This window comes from Schistocerca cancellata, chromosome 1, assembly GCF_023864275.1.
Source record: "Schistocerca cancellata isolate TAMUIC-IGC-003103 chromosome 1, iqSchCanc2.1, whole genome shotgun sequence".
Classification (NCBI taxonomy): Eukaryota; Metazoa; Arthropoda; class Insecta; order Orthoptera; family Acrididae; genus Schistocerca; species Schistocerca cancellata.
This window is the reverse complement of record NC_064626.1, coordinates 642,688,595-642,707,413: the sequence shown is the minus strand read 5'-3', so window position 1 is coordinate 642,707,413 and position 18,819 is coordinate 642,688,595. Positions and strand designations below refer to the sequence as shown.

Sequence of the window (18,819 nt, the reverse complement as noted above, 5' to 3'; positions counted from 1 at the left end):
TTGTTACTCCCTTATTTTTCAGGTTAGAAACAACCTTTGCAGCACAGTTACATGAGGTTAAATTACCATCTGGTGTTACACAATTTCTGATGTTATCAATCCATGTGTATCCTTCAGAAGACTGATTTTTGGCATTTTTCCAACCACATTTGTTTCAACACTTCACTTCCACTTTGCACTGTGTACTGCATGTTTGTGTTACCAACCATTGTCATGTTCTTATCTTTCATCTTTCGTTTGTGTAGTGTGTCTATGTGTAGTTTGGTATTTGTTATGTGTGAATGTGTTGTTTGTGTACCAGTGTGTTTTACTTTGTGTAAGTGGATATTTACTTATTTATTTTTGCAAAGATAGACTACACTTCCATGAACTTTGAAGCAACTGAGGAACGTCGGAAAATGGATAACGTGATAGTGAACAACAATTGCTTCCTTGTGAAATCTTGCTTCCATTATAATAGACATTTCTTATTAAAAAGGATGTAAGCTATAGGCTACTAGAATTAAATTACAGAATAATTCTTTTTCATACTTACAGAATAAAAGTCGACGGGAAAATAGCACGAAAAAACATCAAACATTTCTTCAGTCAAGTGACCCAAAGAAAATGTCTTCAAAAAATTAGGCATCATTCCAAACAGGAACATAAGATTACGAGGATCCTTTTCACCATCAATATTTGAAATAACCTGGTAAATGAAGTCTGGTCCCAGTTGCTTAAGATCTAGAAAGAGTAACAAATACATATTTCAGAGGCTGGATTAAAACGGACACACACGCGCGAGCACAGCCCCCCCCCCCCCCCCCCCCGCCCACGCCCCCCCCCCCCACACACACAGTATTATAATATAGCTGCTACTCACAAAACACGTGATTTATCTCGTGTATTGCTAAATGAAAAAATATTGTTTTGTTGTGCCTGCTTTAAACTTGTCAAAGACATTTTATAAATTCCAGTGGCTTGCAAGTTTTTTTTTTTTTCTCTACTAACTGTAATAGTCAAAATTTATATTTCATGTATCTGCCTGACAATACTACCACAGAACCCTTAATATACAACCAATTTTATATCAATTTCCAAGACATCTTGAAAAGACTGATTTTTCTTAGCTGTGGGCAAGACAATGCATTTCATATTTGTTTCCAATTATAATAAAGCATGTACAGTTTGTCCAATATCGGGCCAGTCGAATTCTGAACTACTGACATCCAGATTGTCTGATGACATATTGATAAACTGGTAGACGTTAACTAAAGGTGCTGAAATAGAACATATCAATGTTTTAACTTAGAATAGCAAAATATTGCTCAACAACTTAATTCCCCTAAACAACTTATTATATTAATCAGCAAATATTAGTCTTCTCATTTCCTTTTTTGTGTAAGATTATTACAAGGCGTGTTCAAAAAGAAACAAGCCAGAGGCATAATTACAGAAACCAGTACCTGTATGTTAGAAGTATTGGTGAAATGAGAAAACATGAATAATGAAATATGTGAAAGAGTACATTGTACAGAAACTGAAAAATTGGTATGTCTTCACCCAACTTCGTCTTTCCTTCATGTAGGTGTAAGATATAGTTAATCAAACGCACCGCGCGTTTCAGTGGGTCCTGCCCTGTACCTCAGTGGCTGTCCGCCATTGGCTACCGCTAACGTCTGCCGCTTCCAGATGGGAATGCCAATTCCGCGAGCCGCCGCGTCAACGCGGAAAACGCTTGCCGCTGCCGTTTCCGCACGCCGCGCTGCCGCGCTCTAGTGGGAACCGGCCTTTAAGAGGACCGCAACAGTGTAACTGGGTTCCACAACACAGAATAGGTTTGGGCTCAAAGTCAATGTGATAAATTCAGTAATGGCTTATGAAGTTGTTCCTGAATATTAAGAATCTGTAGGAATCTACAGTGATGATAAGAAACTTAAATAGGCAGACTGATTTATACATCATGCCAGTAATGCAAAAAGGATACTAATTTGATATTAAAGTCTGCATAAGAATAGCAGATGCCCAGGAGGGCATATCTTTACCAACTGCCCACATGAAGTGTTATCCACTTGAAAGATTACAACTGTTTTCAAAATGTTTGCAAATCGTGTAACTGGGCTGGAACTTAGGTATCAGCCCAGTATCTACCAAGTCAGATGTGGAAACCTGCTAAAACCACATCCAGACTGGCCAGCATACTGGATCTCATTGTTAATCCACTGGGCGGATTCAATCCAGGTCCTCTGCACATGCCCGAATCCTGGAACTGGCACGATAAACACATGCAGCTATCCGAGCAAATTCATATGGTGGGTAGTATTCTCATCTACAAATAAATTTTTAATGTACAATTTAATATTTTGGATTTATGTCAGTTCTCTTCAGTTTCACCACCAGACTCATTCATAAGAGACTGGATATAAGATTTGGTACTGTTAATTGAATTTACATATCACCAGAACTTCCTAAAATTTACAGATACAAATTTTGCCAGAATATTATTAGTACACTTCATGCTTAGCAACTTTTATGGACACATTATTTGCCATTATTTATTACCTGTCAATTTCCATCAGTCTCTTATGTAGTGAGAGTAAAGCAACCTCTTTTTATCACAACTTTTTCCAAATGGTATCATTAACCCTAAGATGTATTTGTGCCATGTTTCATTACTTTTGTTGATGTGTATTTACTTCGATTATGGTTGATGATGACTTAGCATTGTAAATAAAGTCCTTTTTTTTTTCTCTCTCACATCAGTCAACAGGGCATACTCTGTGAGAATATGGGTTATTCTGAGATGACTACCACAGCTAAACTGAGGGAAGTCTCTTGATACAAAAGAAAAACTGTAGGTTATGTCTGGAGTGTCCGACATGCAATTGGCACAGTATGATGATATCTTTCCAAGAGGTCTGGAGAAAAGTATATCACATCTTGGTGTTTCCCTTGATTTCTCTCAGTTTGTCAAGGGGCGCTGTAATCTGTCATTCCATATCCTATGTTTTCAAATTTTGACATTGCAGTTACAATCAATGATCTGAGTCGGACACTCTGAGTACAAGTTTGTCTCCTTTAGTTGCTGCTTTAGCTATTTTGTCAGCAAGTTCGTTACCTGAAATTTTCCCATGGCTCAGTGTCCAGATGAATATTACTGTCATTACGGAGCTGTGGAGGTTAAGTGATACATCTTGGATGTTAGTAATCAAAAAGTTTCTGGGGTAACTCTGAGATACCCCTTGTAAGCAGCTCATGCAGTCATTACAAATCAGGAAGTTCTTTGTGGCAAGAGTTTCACAGACCCCTGATACGGCAATCACCTACGCAGTGTATACATTGCATGCACTAGGAGAGAATACTTGCCAGGCAACAAAAGTCAAGTCTTCCCTTCTCATCCTTCCAATAAGTCTCCCCTGACCTGGGGTTTTGGGTGACTTTTCTGCAACTCTCCCCACTTTCTAAACCTCACCAGTCCTTTTCCTTCATTCTTCTTCCTTTTCCTTCAATTCTTCTCACAAAATAAGGAGCCACTGGCTCTAAAAGATTCTGCATTTTCATGTGTGTACTCCTGCCACCGCTTGATCATCAAAAAGTTTATATGAGTTTGGAATATTTGCCACTGTGTCATACTGAAAAAGTATGTTACAAACATGATGAAGAGGATAGCAGTGTGTGATATCTCCCAAAAACCACATTTACTTCACCATAACAATCCAAAACTTTCAAATCACAGTTAATCTAAGACTCTCAAACTATAGTTTTCTCAGTAAAAAACCGAAAAATCGTCAATTCTTCTCTAGTCCCTGCAAATAATTTTGTTGTCGTTCCATGCCATATTCACATTCCAAAAGTGATTCCAAATCAAAAATTAATTTTCTTTTTGCTACAACTTCATTTCTGACTAGTCATCCCATTTTGTTCCAAGATTTCTGCGATACTAGGAGGTTCAAATTCTAAGTTCTCAGGTTTTCTTTTCTACCGTAATGTCAGAATTGTACGGCTGTAGCAGACAACGCCAGGGTCGCCGCGCTGTGATCTTATCACGCGGAATGCTGATGAGAAATGCAATCTGAGTCGCGCGCCGTGGCGTGTACACAGCCACCGGCTACGAAGAGCAGTCTGAGACCGGCCAGTTGCGAAGATGTATCACTCTTGACACAGTGATGACGGGTTACCAGACGCGTGTAATGCATTGTCACACCGTCTTTATTAATAAATGGTAACACTAAGTTTTCCGTGTTCCACATTCTGCACTACCTGGAACTACCGCCCACACATCTCATCCTAACAGCAAATGGACGCAATAACATTTTACTCGGCTGTCCAAACGACCCTGTTAGAAAAGTGGTACCAGGTGTGGGATTATTTTCAGAAAACCTACAGTCCTGAAAAGTGCAGCGATGTGTGAACTTAACATCGGACCATCTTCACAACACAGCAATCAGCAGCAGCCAAGGACATCGTCCAACAACACGGGGACATCCAGCGCTGGAATTCAGGTTAGTCTATTCAGATTGGCTTAAAACGAAAGGCAGTGATGGATTTTAAATTTTTCTGTATTGAGTGACTGGTATAGACTGGATTCAAAATGGTAGACGCAAACGCGAGTAACACGGTCGATCTACAAACTGTTATAGAAGAACTACGAAGAGAGATTGAACAATTAAAAGCAGATAAATGGGAGCGTGGCCTCCCATTTGATTTGTCACATGACGGCACTTCTGTTCCAATAAAGAATTTTTCACTGTTGTCATCTGTACCAGTGTTCAGTGGAAAACCTGAGGAAGATGTGAAAGTATTTTTGCGGAAACTCAAAGGCGCAGCTCTGTTGGGTTCGTGGACTGATTCAGATAAGCAAGTAGTTGCTAAATTGAGAATCCAAGGAGCCGCACAAGAATTCATTAGCGCGGAGCCAATTTGTGTGAAAACAGAAGTTTACAATGATTTTAAAACCGTAGTGGTTCAGAGGTTCAAACGCAAAAATGCAATCAGATTCTACCGTGAGCAACTTCATAGTTTGCACATGCGGCGTGACGAATCTATCAAGCAATTCACTGATAGAATCCGAAACATAAATGCTCAGACTTACAAGCTTGTAGAGGACAAAAATGAGAACCGGATCCAGCTTTTCAAAGCCGATCAGAGAGGACTTGACACTTTCATCCATGGGTTGTTTGGGGAAGAAGTAAACAAAGCAGACAGATTCGCACGCTGTAAGACATTTCAAGAAGCAGTACACGCGGCTGTTGGTTTTGTTGAAGCATTGAGATACCCAAATGACATGCGAAAAGAAGAATGTCGCGTGTTCAACTCAAATGTGGAATATTACCGATGCAATAGGCCTGGTCACAAGCGCAAGGACTGTAAGGAGAACAGGAACTGTCACAACTGTGGGTTACAGTGTCACTTAGCAAGGAACTGTCGCAACAAAAAGAAACCAAATGTGAGCACCAGACGTCTCAGCAGATCTTTAAACGAGTGCAGGGACGTACGTGCCACCACAGCGTCCGCCCCTTGCCCGAGGCAGTGATTCCTGTTAGTGCAGCTGAAAATCAATTCGATAATGACTTCGTGACAGGTGCTGTTTATCGTGGAAAAAATATTAAATTATTGATCAACACGGGAGCACAGACCTCATTGATGTGGTGTTCTATAGACGAAAGGGACAAGTTGATACTGCCAATGTTTAATGTGCGGGGGCTGAACAGTGGGAAACTATGTAACTATGGAGAAGTTGACGTAGAATTGAGCCTAGGCCAGGACAAATACACAGCAATGGTGCAAGTGGTTTCTAATAATGAAACGCGCTACGATGGTGTACTTGGATTTGATTTCTTATCCGCTAATGGGGCAGAGATATTTGTTGCAGAAGGAAGCGTCAGACTAGGTCGTAATAATTACAACTACAACCTGGAAAATCATTCTTCATGTTGCACTCACAGGAACCGAAACTCTGAGGTCGAGGGACCGATCACCTCGACTGATGCACCAGTTGGAACCCTCCGAGTTGAAGTACAAATTACTCAGCCACAGCAATGAACAGGAACGACAATCCATGTTGAAGTAAAGTTGCCACTGATCAGAAATGGAGCTCTGTTGTTGACCAAACGGTCGGAAAATTGTGAATTATTGGCCACAATGCATTGTTATGTTGCCCGAAGTATAGGGGTAGCTACAATGGTGAGGCCGAACATGGCGAGAGTCCTAATTACAGTAACGAATATGAGCAATACAGATGTTGTTTCGTCACGAGGAACAAATGTTGCTGAAGTGTTGAGCATAAGTAAAGATGATGTAATACCGATTCCAAACGAAGCAGCAGATGTAGCAGTTACGAAAACAGATTCTTGTAGTGATATTGAAACATTGAAACAAGGAGCTGAAAATGAAATCGAATTAAAGAACAAAATTTGGAAGAAGACTGAACATTTGTCAGCTGATGATCAGAAGATTTTAGCACCTGTTTTGTTAGAGTATTCAGATCTTTTCAAGAGAACATTCAAATTTACCTATTACTCACTTAGTTCAGCATCGCATACACACTGGAAATGCAGCATCAATCACGCAGAAGCCTTACCGAATTCCAATCAGTCAGAGAGAATTGGTCGATGATATGGTCAAGGAACAACTAGAGGCCGGAATTATTAAACCAAGAGATCCTGCTGATCCACCATGGTCATCACCAGTGGTCCTAGTAAAGAAGAAATCTGTTTTGGGCGAACCACAGTCCCGATTTTGCGTTGATTACCGAGCTTTAAATGCCGTCACCACACCAAACATTTACCTGTTACCAAACTTGGTAGAAACCCTGGACTATCTGGGCAGATGTCGCATATTCTCAGTCTGTAATCTAACTAGCGGATATCACCAATTAACAGTGCATCCAGATAATCAAGCAAAAACTTCATTTGTAACTGCAACAGGAGTGTACAAATACCTCAGTATGCCCCTGGACTATGTAACGCCCCAGCTACCTTCCAAAGCCTAATGGATTCTGTTTTACGTGGGCTCACCCCAACAAAAGCTATTGTATAACTTGATGATGTGATAATTTTTTGTGAAAACATGAGGCAACACACTGAGAGACTTCAAGCAGTATTTGAGTGTATCAGAAGTGCGAACTTGTCCTTATCAATAGATAAATGTCACTTCGCACAAAGTGAAGTGAAGTACCTTGGACATGTTATAACCAGTGAAGGTGTCCGCCCTGATCCAAAATTAGTCGAAGCTGTCAAAACTTTTCCTGAACCACAAACAGTCAAAGAACTACAATCTACATTTACATCTACATTTATACTCCGCAAGCCACCCAACGGTGCGTGGCGGAGGGCACTTTACGTGCCACTGTCATTACCTCCCTTTCCTGTTCCAGTCGCGTATGGTTCGCGGGAAGAACGACTGTCTGAAAGTCTCCATGCGCGCTCTAATCTCTCTAATTTTACATTCGTGATCTCCTCGGGAGGTATAAGTAGGGGGAAGCAATATATTCGATACCTCATCCAGAAACGCACCCTCTCGAAACCTGGCGAGCAAGCTACACCGCGATGCAGAGTGCCTCTCTTGCAGAGTCTGCCACTTGAGTTTGTTAAACATCTCCGTAACGCTATCACGGTTACCAAATAACCCTGTGACGAAACACGCCGCTCTTCTTTGGATATTCTCTATCTCCTCTGTCAACCCGATCTGGTACGGATCCCACAATGATGAGCAATACTCAAGTATAGGTCGAACGAGTATTTTGTAAGCCACCTCCTTTGTTGATGGACTACATTTTCTAAGGACGCTCCCAATGAATCTCAACCTGGTACCCGCCTTACCAACAATTAATTTTATATGATCATTCCACTTCAAATCGTTCCACACACATACTCCCAGATATTTTACAGAAGTAACTGCTACCAGTGTTTGTTCCGCTATCATATAATCATACAATAAAGGATCCTTCTTTCTATGTATTCGCAATACATTACATTTGTCTATGTTAAGGGTCAGTTGCCACTCCCTGCACCAAGTGCCTATCCGCTGCAGATCTTCCTGCATTTCGCTACAATTTTCTAATGCTGCAACTTCTCTGTATACTACAGCATCATCCGCGAAAAGCCGCATGGAACTTCCAACACTATCTACTAGGTCATTTATATACATTGTGAAAAGCAATGGTCCCATAACACTCCCCTGTGGCACGCCAGAGGTTACTTTAACGTCTGTAGACGTCTCTCCATTGATAACAACATGCTGTGTTCTGTTTGCTAAAAACTCTTCAATCCAGCCACACAGCTGGTCTGATATTCCGTAGGCTCTTACTTTGTTTATCAGGCGACAGTGCGGAACTGTATCGAACGCCTTCCGGAAGTCAAGAAAAACAGCATCTACCTGGGAGCCTGTATCTAATATTTTCTGGGTCTCATGAACGAATAAAGCGAGTTGTGTCTCACACGATCACTGTTTCCGGAATCCATGTTGATTCCTACAGAGTAGATTCTGGGTTTCCAGAAATGACATGATACTCGAGCAAAAAACATGTTCTAAAATTCTACAACAGATCGACGTCAGAGATATAGGTCTATAGTTTTGCGCATCTGCTCGACGACCCTTCTTGAAGACTGGGACTACCTGTGCTCTTTTCCAATCATTTGGAACCTTCCGTTCCTCTAGAGACTTGCGGTACACGGCTGTTAGAAGGGGGGCAAGTTCTTTCGCGTACTCTGTGTAGAATCGAACTGGTATCCCGTCAGGTCCAGTGGACTTTCCTCTGTTGAGTGATTCCAGTTGCTTTTCTTTTTTGGGTTTATCGAATTTCTATCATCACTTCATAGCCCATTATGCAGATATCGCAAGGCCAATGGCACAATTACTTAAAAAAGGAGCCACATTCAATTGGTCAACAGAATGCAAAAATGCAATGGAAAAACTGAAAACTGCTCTAACCACAGCTCCAGCTTTCGCCTATCCGGATATCAGTAAGCCCTTCATCCTCTTCACAGATGATTCAAATTTTGCAGTTGGTGCTATTTTGTCCCAAAAATTTGATGGTCAAGAACATCCAGTATCATTTGCTTCCCGGCAATTAAATAAGGCGGAATGTAACTACACTACCACTGAAAAGGAACTTTGTGCTCTGGTCTTTGGTATCAAACAAAACAGATGTTTCTTAACAGGGAGAGAATTCACTGTAATCACAGACCATGCCGCACTTAAATAGCTGTTGAGCTTAAAGGATCCCAGTTCGAGACTAACAAGATGGGCATTAGAACTGAGCGCTTACCAATTCACAGTTATCCATCGTCCTGGGAAACAACATTTGAATGCTGATGCGATGAGTCGTAAGGTTCGTGTTTGTGACACCATAAGCCGTGAGGAGGAATTAAAAGCAGCCCAAGAAGGCGATCCACAATGCGAAATATGGAAAAATGATCAACGTTTCGTAGAAATAGATTGATTGCTGTACAAAGTTACTAACAAAGGGAATCGCCTAGTTATTCTAAGAAGCATGAGAGAGCAAATCCTAACCGAACAACATGATTCCTTACTATCAGGAACTTTCTAACCTAACCGAACAACATGATTCCTTACTATCAGGAACTTTCTAATGAAATATGTAAAAGACGGTCACTAACCACACACTGTTTATTGAACAAATTGTGAAAGAGTTCATTACACATTTTAACACAATTCGTGGTGAAATGAATGCAACCATCTGTGAATTATATGCATTTCTTCAAGCTGTGAGTGCACATTTAGATTTAAACTCCCTATTGTTAAGAATTACTGACAGTTTATCAAACGCTGAATTTGATGCTCTCAATTTAAGAATAGCCTTAGAAAGTAGTTCAATGATTGCTTGAATAGTGTTTTATTGCATCCAGACCAATTTTTACAAATGTTGCTGTTGATTGAACGTAAGCTAGATGCATCATCTACCATGATTTACCCTGTCAATTCCTACAATTTATATGCTTATTACAGATTAACTACCACATATTCTTTAATGATTGAAGATCAATTAACTGTAATTGTTTCTATACCGATTGCCAGATCCAAACATAATTTTGAAATGTATAAAATTCATACTTACCCTGTGAAATGGAACCAAGTAGGTATTCACGCAATGTATCAGCTAAAGGATTATTTATTAATCAGTAAAGATAAAAGATATTTTGTATCCCTGAATGAACATGATGTTCATAAGTGTAAACGTAGTCATAAGCTAATCTGCCCAGAGACGGCAGTATTCTTAGATACTAGAGTGTACAGTTGTGAGAAAGATTTGTTTATGAACAATCCACCTCACGGTGATTGCTCTAGAATTTTAATGCATCTTAATCAACCATTCCTTAAAAGATATTCAGAAGGTATAATATATTCATTTAACTCAAATCTCTAAATCACATTTACCTGTAAAACATTTGACACACCTGAACTACCTTTCACATTCAAATTAACTGGTAGTTGATTAATTCTGAATGTTACGCACTGTGATTTATCATGTGATCAGTTTGAAATGCCTACTGTATTACCAACCACCTTTCATGCAGATGCAAAATTCCCTTAAACAAGGATGTTACCTGTTTATTACAATGAATCATACTTACTGACCTATGCAAATCATTCCCTGTCCAGCTTACCCGAGGATGACAATTTAATTGCGCATATCCATGAAAGTGTAATAAATACTAATAATGAGTTAAATTTCTGAGAAGTAGCAACTAAAATTAAGTCTATTGAATCTTCCAATAATGCTAATCCATATTTGATTGTCAGTGTTATGTTCTTTGTGCTTTTATTGATGTCTCTTGTATGTACAGCCTATGTAATGTACGAAATTGTTGTCCTGAAAGCCCACTCGTCAGTGCCCATCATCACTGTGTCTGCAAAGAGAATAAATGTTGAAGTGCCCCCCAATGCCGCCATTGGTGAGAAAAACGCATGACGCCCAGGAGGTCGTCTCGAGCAACCTTCGGTAGCTCATTTTCATGAGGGAGGGTGATTATAACGGCAGAATTGTACGGCCGTAGCAGAAAGTGCCAGAGTTGCCGCGCTGTGAGCCATAGTCACTAGAAGGTGAGTAACAGGCATGAGAAATCACTTCAAAGTTATTTTCACAAAGTAACTGCTGTGTTACATTTCCACGATGAACTGGTACATTGTACAGGTGAAAGAGAACACATACAGCCTTTGCCTGCCATTTTTCTCATAATGCTTCTCCAAAACATCTTGGTAGCTCACATCTTTGCCCATAGTGGCCTTTGAAAAACAACGAGTAACGATGATGCCATCACTGTCCAAAAGCATGGCAACCATCAGTTTTTCACCACTGCCCTATACCCGAATTGTTTTGGGATTGGTGAACCTCATTGCTTCCATCAAGCTGATACTTTTCAGGACCGAAAAGGTATCTATGCTATATCCACTGTCACAAATGGTGGAACTCTGTTATGGGTACACTCCTGAATGAGGTACAGACAGACATAATCTGTCTCCAAGAGCGATATATGTGCAGTAGCAAACTTTCAGGCCTTCCCAAACATCTCATAACAATTACTGTGATCCAAGAAGCCACGGCAGCATGTATATAAAAAAAAAAATAAGATTTTTCACAGATTTCCCAGTTACAAATACTCTTTTTTCCTGGGTGAAAATACACCTTTCCCCAGGTGAAAAAACATGTTTTCCTGGGTGAAAATACATTTCTTCCCCCGGAGCTGTAAAACTTGGCACTCCTTTGAATGGTAAAGGTTTTATACAATGACATAAAACTTCTTGGCACTTTAGGAAGCAAAACCCAACAAAAAACAATGCGTTTTGGAAAGACTTTTGCTATGCGACAACATGTACACTGTATATTTTCACATTATGAAAGTACAAATATGAATTCCACAAAATATAGCACAGTAGCTTCCAAAGCACTGAAATTGAAATTGGGCTGCAAAATGCACTTTTGTTAGACAATCATAACTCATGTCACATGATCTCGCCAGCCAATGACAACCAATATTCAGAGCATAGGACACGTGACATAGTACGCCAATAGCAACATCAACGTTAAGTAGCACGAACGTACAAATAGAAAAAGCTAATGGTTTAAATTAATATACAAACAGTTTAGCTACAAGAAAAGCTAAGCTTTCACCTATAATATTGGTCATCAAATACCCCCTCCCCCGACAACTATATGGTTAGGCAGGATACTATGAGCACAGCTTAAAATGCAGAACGTGAATATTTCTGAGGCTGCACACTGAATATTTCATGGGTTACCTCACTGAACGCATGTCCCGTTAAACACTTTGAATTTTCCATAAAAAAAAAGAAAAGAAGCTAATTACATGTAAAATTACTCAAGAACTCACTTTGAACTATTGTTTGAAGAACAATTACACCTTTTTTGGGATCTTTAGTGCATAATTTGTAATCTATCCAAGACTAAAATAAATATGCAAAGGTATCATTGAAGTCAGGTCTTTTTATAGCATTTGTTACCCTTTAAGATATCTCACAGACAAATGTGACAGTAAAATTTTAACTAATGGCATAAATGCTGGTCTTTCGAGTCCGAAATATTTCTAAGTGGTTGGTCAAGATTTGAATTAGACTCAAACTCTCCACGATTTAAGAAATTCATTGCACATTCTCACAGGTAACATAAATCATCTTGCAGAAAAGGAAAACTTCTTTGAAAGTAATGCTTCTCCAACCACCATTTGCAATATTTTCCCATGTACTATTAAAAATGTGACATCATGTTCATCGAAAGCAATTTGCTGTTATGAAGTACAGCGTGGTCTTTGCCCTACAGCCTTTGACACATTTTGCTGCTGGCAGACACTTGTGTGTGCACTGTGTCCTGTTGTCATAAATAACACATTTTCTTTGCAACTAAAGTTTTATTTTGGTGTTATTCTCTTGTTTATAATTTATTGTTTCAATATTATTTTGCTGTAGTGGGCTACAGTACATTTCATTGCCAGAGTATCAGTTCTTACCAGTTAAAATTACAAAACTTTAAAAGAAAATTAAAATAATTAAAAATTCTCTGAATTCTAAAAAATCCCAAGTTTTTCCCAGATGAAAAAATTTCCGTATTTTTCCCAAATGCCCCTGGGTATATACACTCTGCATGGCTGCAATTGTAATAGCAAATATGAATTACACACACACACACACACACACACACACACACACACACACAAAAAGGTCTATTCTGAGCACGTTGCCACAGCGGAAATTACACATGGATGAGAATCTTGGATTTTCACATCCATGTACATACGGTATTCTTGTGACATAGAGCCTTTTGCAGATCAAATAAGACACACAGCACCATTTTCCCTGGACAAAAGACTATTCATACTTTATGACATCATTGCGTGATCGATGCTATGGCATTCAGATAGAACAGTCAATAGGGGACAAATCGTGGTTGACACAATAAATGAATGCAGCCTGCCGGCCAGTGTGGCCCTGCGGTTCTAGGCGCATCAGTCTGGAACCGCATGACCGCAACGGTCGCAGGTTCGAATCCTGCCTCGGGCATGGATGTGTGTGATGTCCTTAAGTTAGTTAGGTTTAAGTAGTTCTAAGTTCTAGGGGACTGATGACTACAGATGTTAAGTCCCATAGTGCTCAGAGCCATTTGAACCATTTGAATACAGCCTGTTTGTTCTAAACAAAGCTGCGAAAACCCACATACTGCAACAAAGCAGGAGGAACCAGCAATATTCACATTTCACCACCAAATTTGAACTCCATAATATATGTTGACAAATGAGATGTACTAGATAATGTCACACACAGTGACGTTAATGCCATTCTCTTGAACACAAGCACAAATGCAAACACGAACGCAGACGCTTCACAACAAAAAGAACAACAACTTTTCCTAAACAATGCTGACTGGCAAAAATTAGGGGACGTGGTTTAAGAATTTGCCCTTCATATACAGACTTGCACTACAAAGCATATATACTGACAGACCTGCTTCAAAGAACACAGCAGCAAGCTATTTCAAAGACTAACCGTGCATCAAACAGAAACTCCCCTGGTCCAATGAGTTAACAAGACTAAGGAACAATAATAAAGACAAAAGGACACATTACTGAAAATTGCACAAAAGAGGGAAGAAAGACTGGAACTACACTGTGCCACAAAGCAAAAATATAAAAACAAACTATATACAACTAGATAGCATCACTAGGACAAGTTTGTTAAAACTCAGTTACAAAATGGGGGGGGGGGGAGATCATTTAAACTTCAGATAGACAAGGTAAAGATGCTGGCAGTGCTGTCAACTCTTAGTCACACAGACTGGAATATTAAAATGGTTGGAGATGTTCAGCAGAGTATCTGATGAACAAAGTTCTCTTTGACAATGAAATAACAAATGACCAGGAACATCATACAAGCTTACGTAGACAAATGGATGATACCTACACAAATGATCCCATTACTGTCCCTATTATCCAAGAGGAGGCACCATTAGCAATTAAACAATTAAAGAACAAGAAGGCTCCAAGTCCGTATGGCACACACTTAGAAACCATTCAAAATTACAGAATCAGATTTTCACTCTGCAGCGGAGTGTGCGCTGATATGAAACTTGCTGGCAGATTAAAACTGTGTGCCCGACTGAGACTCGAACTCGGAACCTTTGCCTTTCGCGGGCAAGTGCTCTACCATCTGAGCTACCGAAGCACGACACACGCCCGGTCCTCACAGCTTCACTTCTGCCAGTATCTCGTCTCCTACCTTCCAAACTTTACAGAAGCTCTCCTGCGAACCTTGCAGAACTAGCAATCCTGAAAGAAAGGATACTGTGGAGACATGGCTTAGTCACAGCCTGCGTGCTTTGGTAGCTCAGATGGTAGAGCACTTGCCTGCGAAAGGCAAAGGTCCCGAGTTCAAAGTCTCGGTCGGGCACACAGTTTTAATCTGCCAGGAAGTTTCATTCAAAATTACAGTTGCACAAATCGAACCTTTTCTAACAGATTTACTAAGTGAAGCGTTCCTGTAAGGTAGGGTCCTGTTGCATGGAAAACTGTGAGTATAGTAATCATTAAAAAAAAAATCAGATGATTGGGACCCAACAAATCCAAAGACTTACAGGTCCATCTTCCTCTTGAACACTTTAGCTACAGTGCAGGATAATTTCCCGTGTGTCACACAATGTTCTTCAGCTTTAGTCCACATCACTAAGGCTTTAGATCCAAAAACTCAATAGATAATGCAGTTAACCACGTGCTGGAAATTATAAAGGACATACAAGAACAACATACAGTAGCAATAGACATATCCGGTGCCTTCAACCATCTCTGGTGGCCTGCTTTGTTCACAAGGCTACATGAGATGCAAACACCAACAGTCTTACCTAATAGCTTACTCGACTACTGCAAAGATAGGGTGGTTCAATGATAAGCAGGAACACAAAATGTTATCGAGAACATAACTAAAGGTTGCCCACAAGGTTCAATCTGCAGGTCAATTTTCTGTAGAATCATTCCTAAACAATCTGGATGACGATGGTATAGTTAGGGATACAGTAACTTATGTTGATGACTTACTAGTAGTGATAACTGCACTCTCAGGAGCATAACTCTAAAGCATGACCATAAAACTCCTAAAAATAAGTGACTGGTGCAACCATAACTAGTTCATAATTGTAGCAAAATTGTATATTGTATATTTACTGATCAAAGGGATACTGCAGAGACACCCCACCATTACACTGAAAAACATTAGTGTACAGAGAAAAGTAACAATAAGATACCTAGAGATACATCTTGATCAACAATTTACACTCAATGAGCACATAAGACTTACAAGTACAGAGAAAAGTAACAATAAGATACCTAGAGATACATCTTGATCAACAATTTACACTCAATGAGCACATAAGACTTACAACTGTAAAAGGGAAAAGACTAATGCAAAAACTTCCTACATTAAACTCAATTCACTACAGACTTCCGTTACAGACATTATGAAATAAAATCAATGAGTTTTCTCATCATTACGAAGTGAAACATATAGTTCTTTTGTTCCTTAGATCACTTTTTTTCATACCTATAATTGTGTAATATCAAATTGTATCAGGTGCAAACTGCAAAACATGTAAACTTCATAATATTCAGCACAATAAGACTTAGCTACATGAACACTAATTCACAACATCCTTAAGGAGTGCCCTTCGAGGAGATCAGGCTTGAGGTCACCATTCCAAGGCTCTTCTCCTGCTTATGGCACGGGCAAATGGAGAAAGTTTTTTTAAGCCAGCTGCAGGTTTCTATCTGCTCACAGTCCTACGATAGAAGATCTACAATCTTAGAACTTGCACAAACATAGTATATGCCTGTAGTTTATTGCACACCTCCCTTTTTCATGAAGAGGCAATACAGGTCTCTTGACAATTTCTTAATAGGAAGTTGCCAGTGTGCTACAGTATTTAAGACAACTGTCCTCAAGTTTTTGCACTTATTTATATATAATCAATAAGCATAATACATTATCCCACAACACTTTTTTGCCTTGCAGTACATACACAGTGCCAGCAATGGGAACAGAACATTTTACAAATGCTTTTTATATATTTAAACTCAGTGTCTCCTATAAACTTTTTCAATTCAAAAGCTCTATGTAACGGAAGAGATGTACCTAAGATCAAAACAAGATTCCATCTTACACAGTCGTGCTTAGCCTTAGTAGACCTAAGACATTTTTCAGTTATTCTGGATGACTCTGAACATCCAGCAATACTCCACAAAACATTACACTTTTGTATAGTTTTGTGGTGCTCTTTGGCTAAAACCATTTATGATTTAAACTCTCTTGATACTGGATATTACTGAGCCACTTTAGTTTATACATTTTGTCACAATACATACTCCTGCCTCTAATAACAATGACACTTTTTTCTCCACCATGGAACAGGTTATCCTCTAACTAATGCTAAAGATTATTGCATACATTAGTGTCAAGGGTGGGACTATGTTTCCTTTTGGTACAGAGGTTGGCATTATTCTGTGTCAGTAAGTCACTGGGCAGTGATGTTATGCCCTCCCTGGCAAAAGGTGTGATATGTGGCAGCACCGAGGGGGAAGGGGAGAGTGCACTATGAGCTGAGTTGCAAGTTTGTTGACTGTGTAGCGAAGGTTTGCTGCAAGCCAAGTGCTGACTTGTTGAGACAGTGGACAGCCGACCACAATGGAACTATCTCGTGGTCTAGTGGGCATAGTACGCAGTTGGAGTGGTGGAATGTATGGCTCACCTATGTTGGGCTGCAGCTGTTGCCTGTGTTTCCTACCATTTGGGATATGGGATAGTATGGCATGAGCAGTACTTGACTATGACTTCTTGTGCTAAGAAAATAGTACTATCATAAGTATTGTAAGCTGTTTTGCTAATAATCATAGAGACATTGTGATTAAGCAAAGGTTTCCATAACTTATTGTGTTAATGTGACTGGTTAAAGTGAATTATTAGCGGAGTTTTTTGATACAGACTTTGTAACAGGTTGTATTAATGTGATTGGCCGCACAGAAAAGATAGTAAATTCTTAAATGCCCACTGTTATAAATAGATGTGTTAAAAAGACTGCCCACAGTGCATGATTGATTATATTCATGTTATTAATAATGACAGGGATTGATATGTTCTGTGCCTAACACTGAACTGTTTCAGGTAAATCACTGTGGTGTTAACTTTCATACATTGTATGTGTGAGGGAGGACAAAATGTCTTGCATCAAAATGGGCGTTCATGGTAGCCACTGACAAACATCCATGCTATTTCTAAAAGGAAAGCTACTGTTCTGAATTTTTACAATTGTGTATCTCAAACAGTCAAATTTTAAGATTACACTGAAATTTAGAAATTTGATTTCCAACCTTACTGTATGATTAATCACTTCCTTTAATTGTTCTCCACTCTGTGGTGATTTTAAAAATGGTATTTTAATAGTTATTAACTGTTTTTAAATGATTAATGGAAAACCTCATATAAAGATGTGAAAGAAATACTAACAAAGAGATAGAGGGGCTAGCCAGTACTTACCTCAACTCAGTACAGCCGATAGATACACAAAACAGAACAGAAAATTTACGTTCCTAGCGTTTGATGTGGAATGGATGGCAGCTATCAAAATGAAGGTACTGTTGTTTGTTTGTGGGTTTGATGTGGACAGAGGTGTGGATGTGAGCTTCAACAAGATGAAGGTCAACATTCAGGAAGGTGGCTCCCTTCCCTACAGCCTAGGTATTCGTGGCAAACGTATCTGCTCCAGTGATGAATCCCTCAACAATTACACCAATAACCAGACCAGTGCTTTCCTCTCCCGCAACTATCCTGCAGACCTTGTCCACAAACAGATCTCCCGAGCAATACATTCCTCCCCGCCCAACAACATTCCTACCCCCAGACCACACAGAAGCATCCCCCTTGTCACCCAATATTATCCTGGCCTCGAATACATCAACAAATTACTCCGCCAGGGAGATGACTTTCTCAAGTCAAGCCCTGAAATGAGAACATCCCTTGACAATATTCTCCCCACACCACACAGAGTTGCCTTTCGTCACACCCCTAACCTCCGTAACATCCTTGTCAAACCCTACAATATTCCCTGACCACCTTCTCTACCCAGCGGTTCCTACCCCTGTAACCGACCCCGCTCCAAAACCTGCCCCATGCATACCCCCACAACCACCTACTCCAGCCCCACTACTGGTAAAACGTACACAATTCAAGGCAGGGCCACATGTGAAACAACACATGTCATTTATCAGCTGACATGCCTGCACTGCACAGCCTTTTACATCGGTATGACGACAACTTAACTGGCTGAGC

At 39.8% G+C, this 18,819-nt stretch overlaps 1 protein-coding gene across 1 annotated transcript in view; it reads right to left on the bottom strand.

Annotated features, from left to right (window-relative positions):
• The window catches only part of LOC126183340 (MMS19 nucleotide excision repair protein homolog), a 232,206-nt gene that overhangs the window by 185,250 nt on the left and 28,137 nt on the right, over nt 1–18,819 (bottom strand). Inside the window, exon 4 of the mRNA XM_049925215.1 lies at nt 536–723. Coding sequence (XP_049781172.1) covers nt 536–723 — 188 coding nt within the window. The remainder of the gene's footprint in view (nt 1–535; nt 724–18,819) is intronic.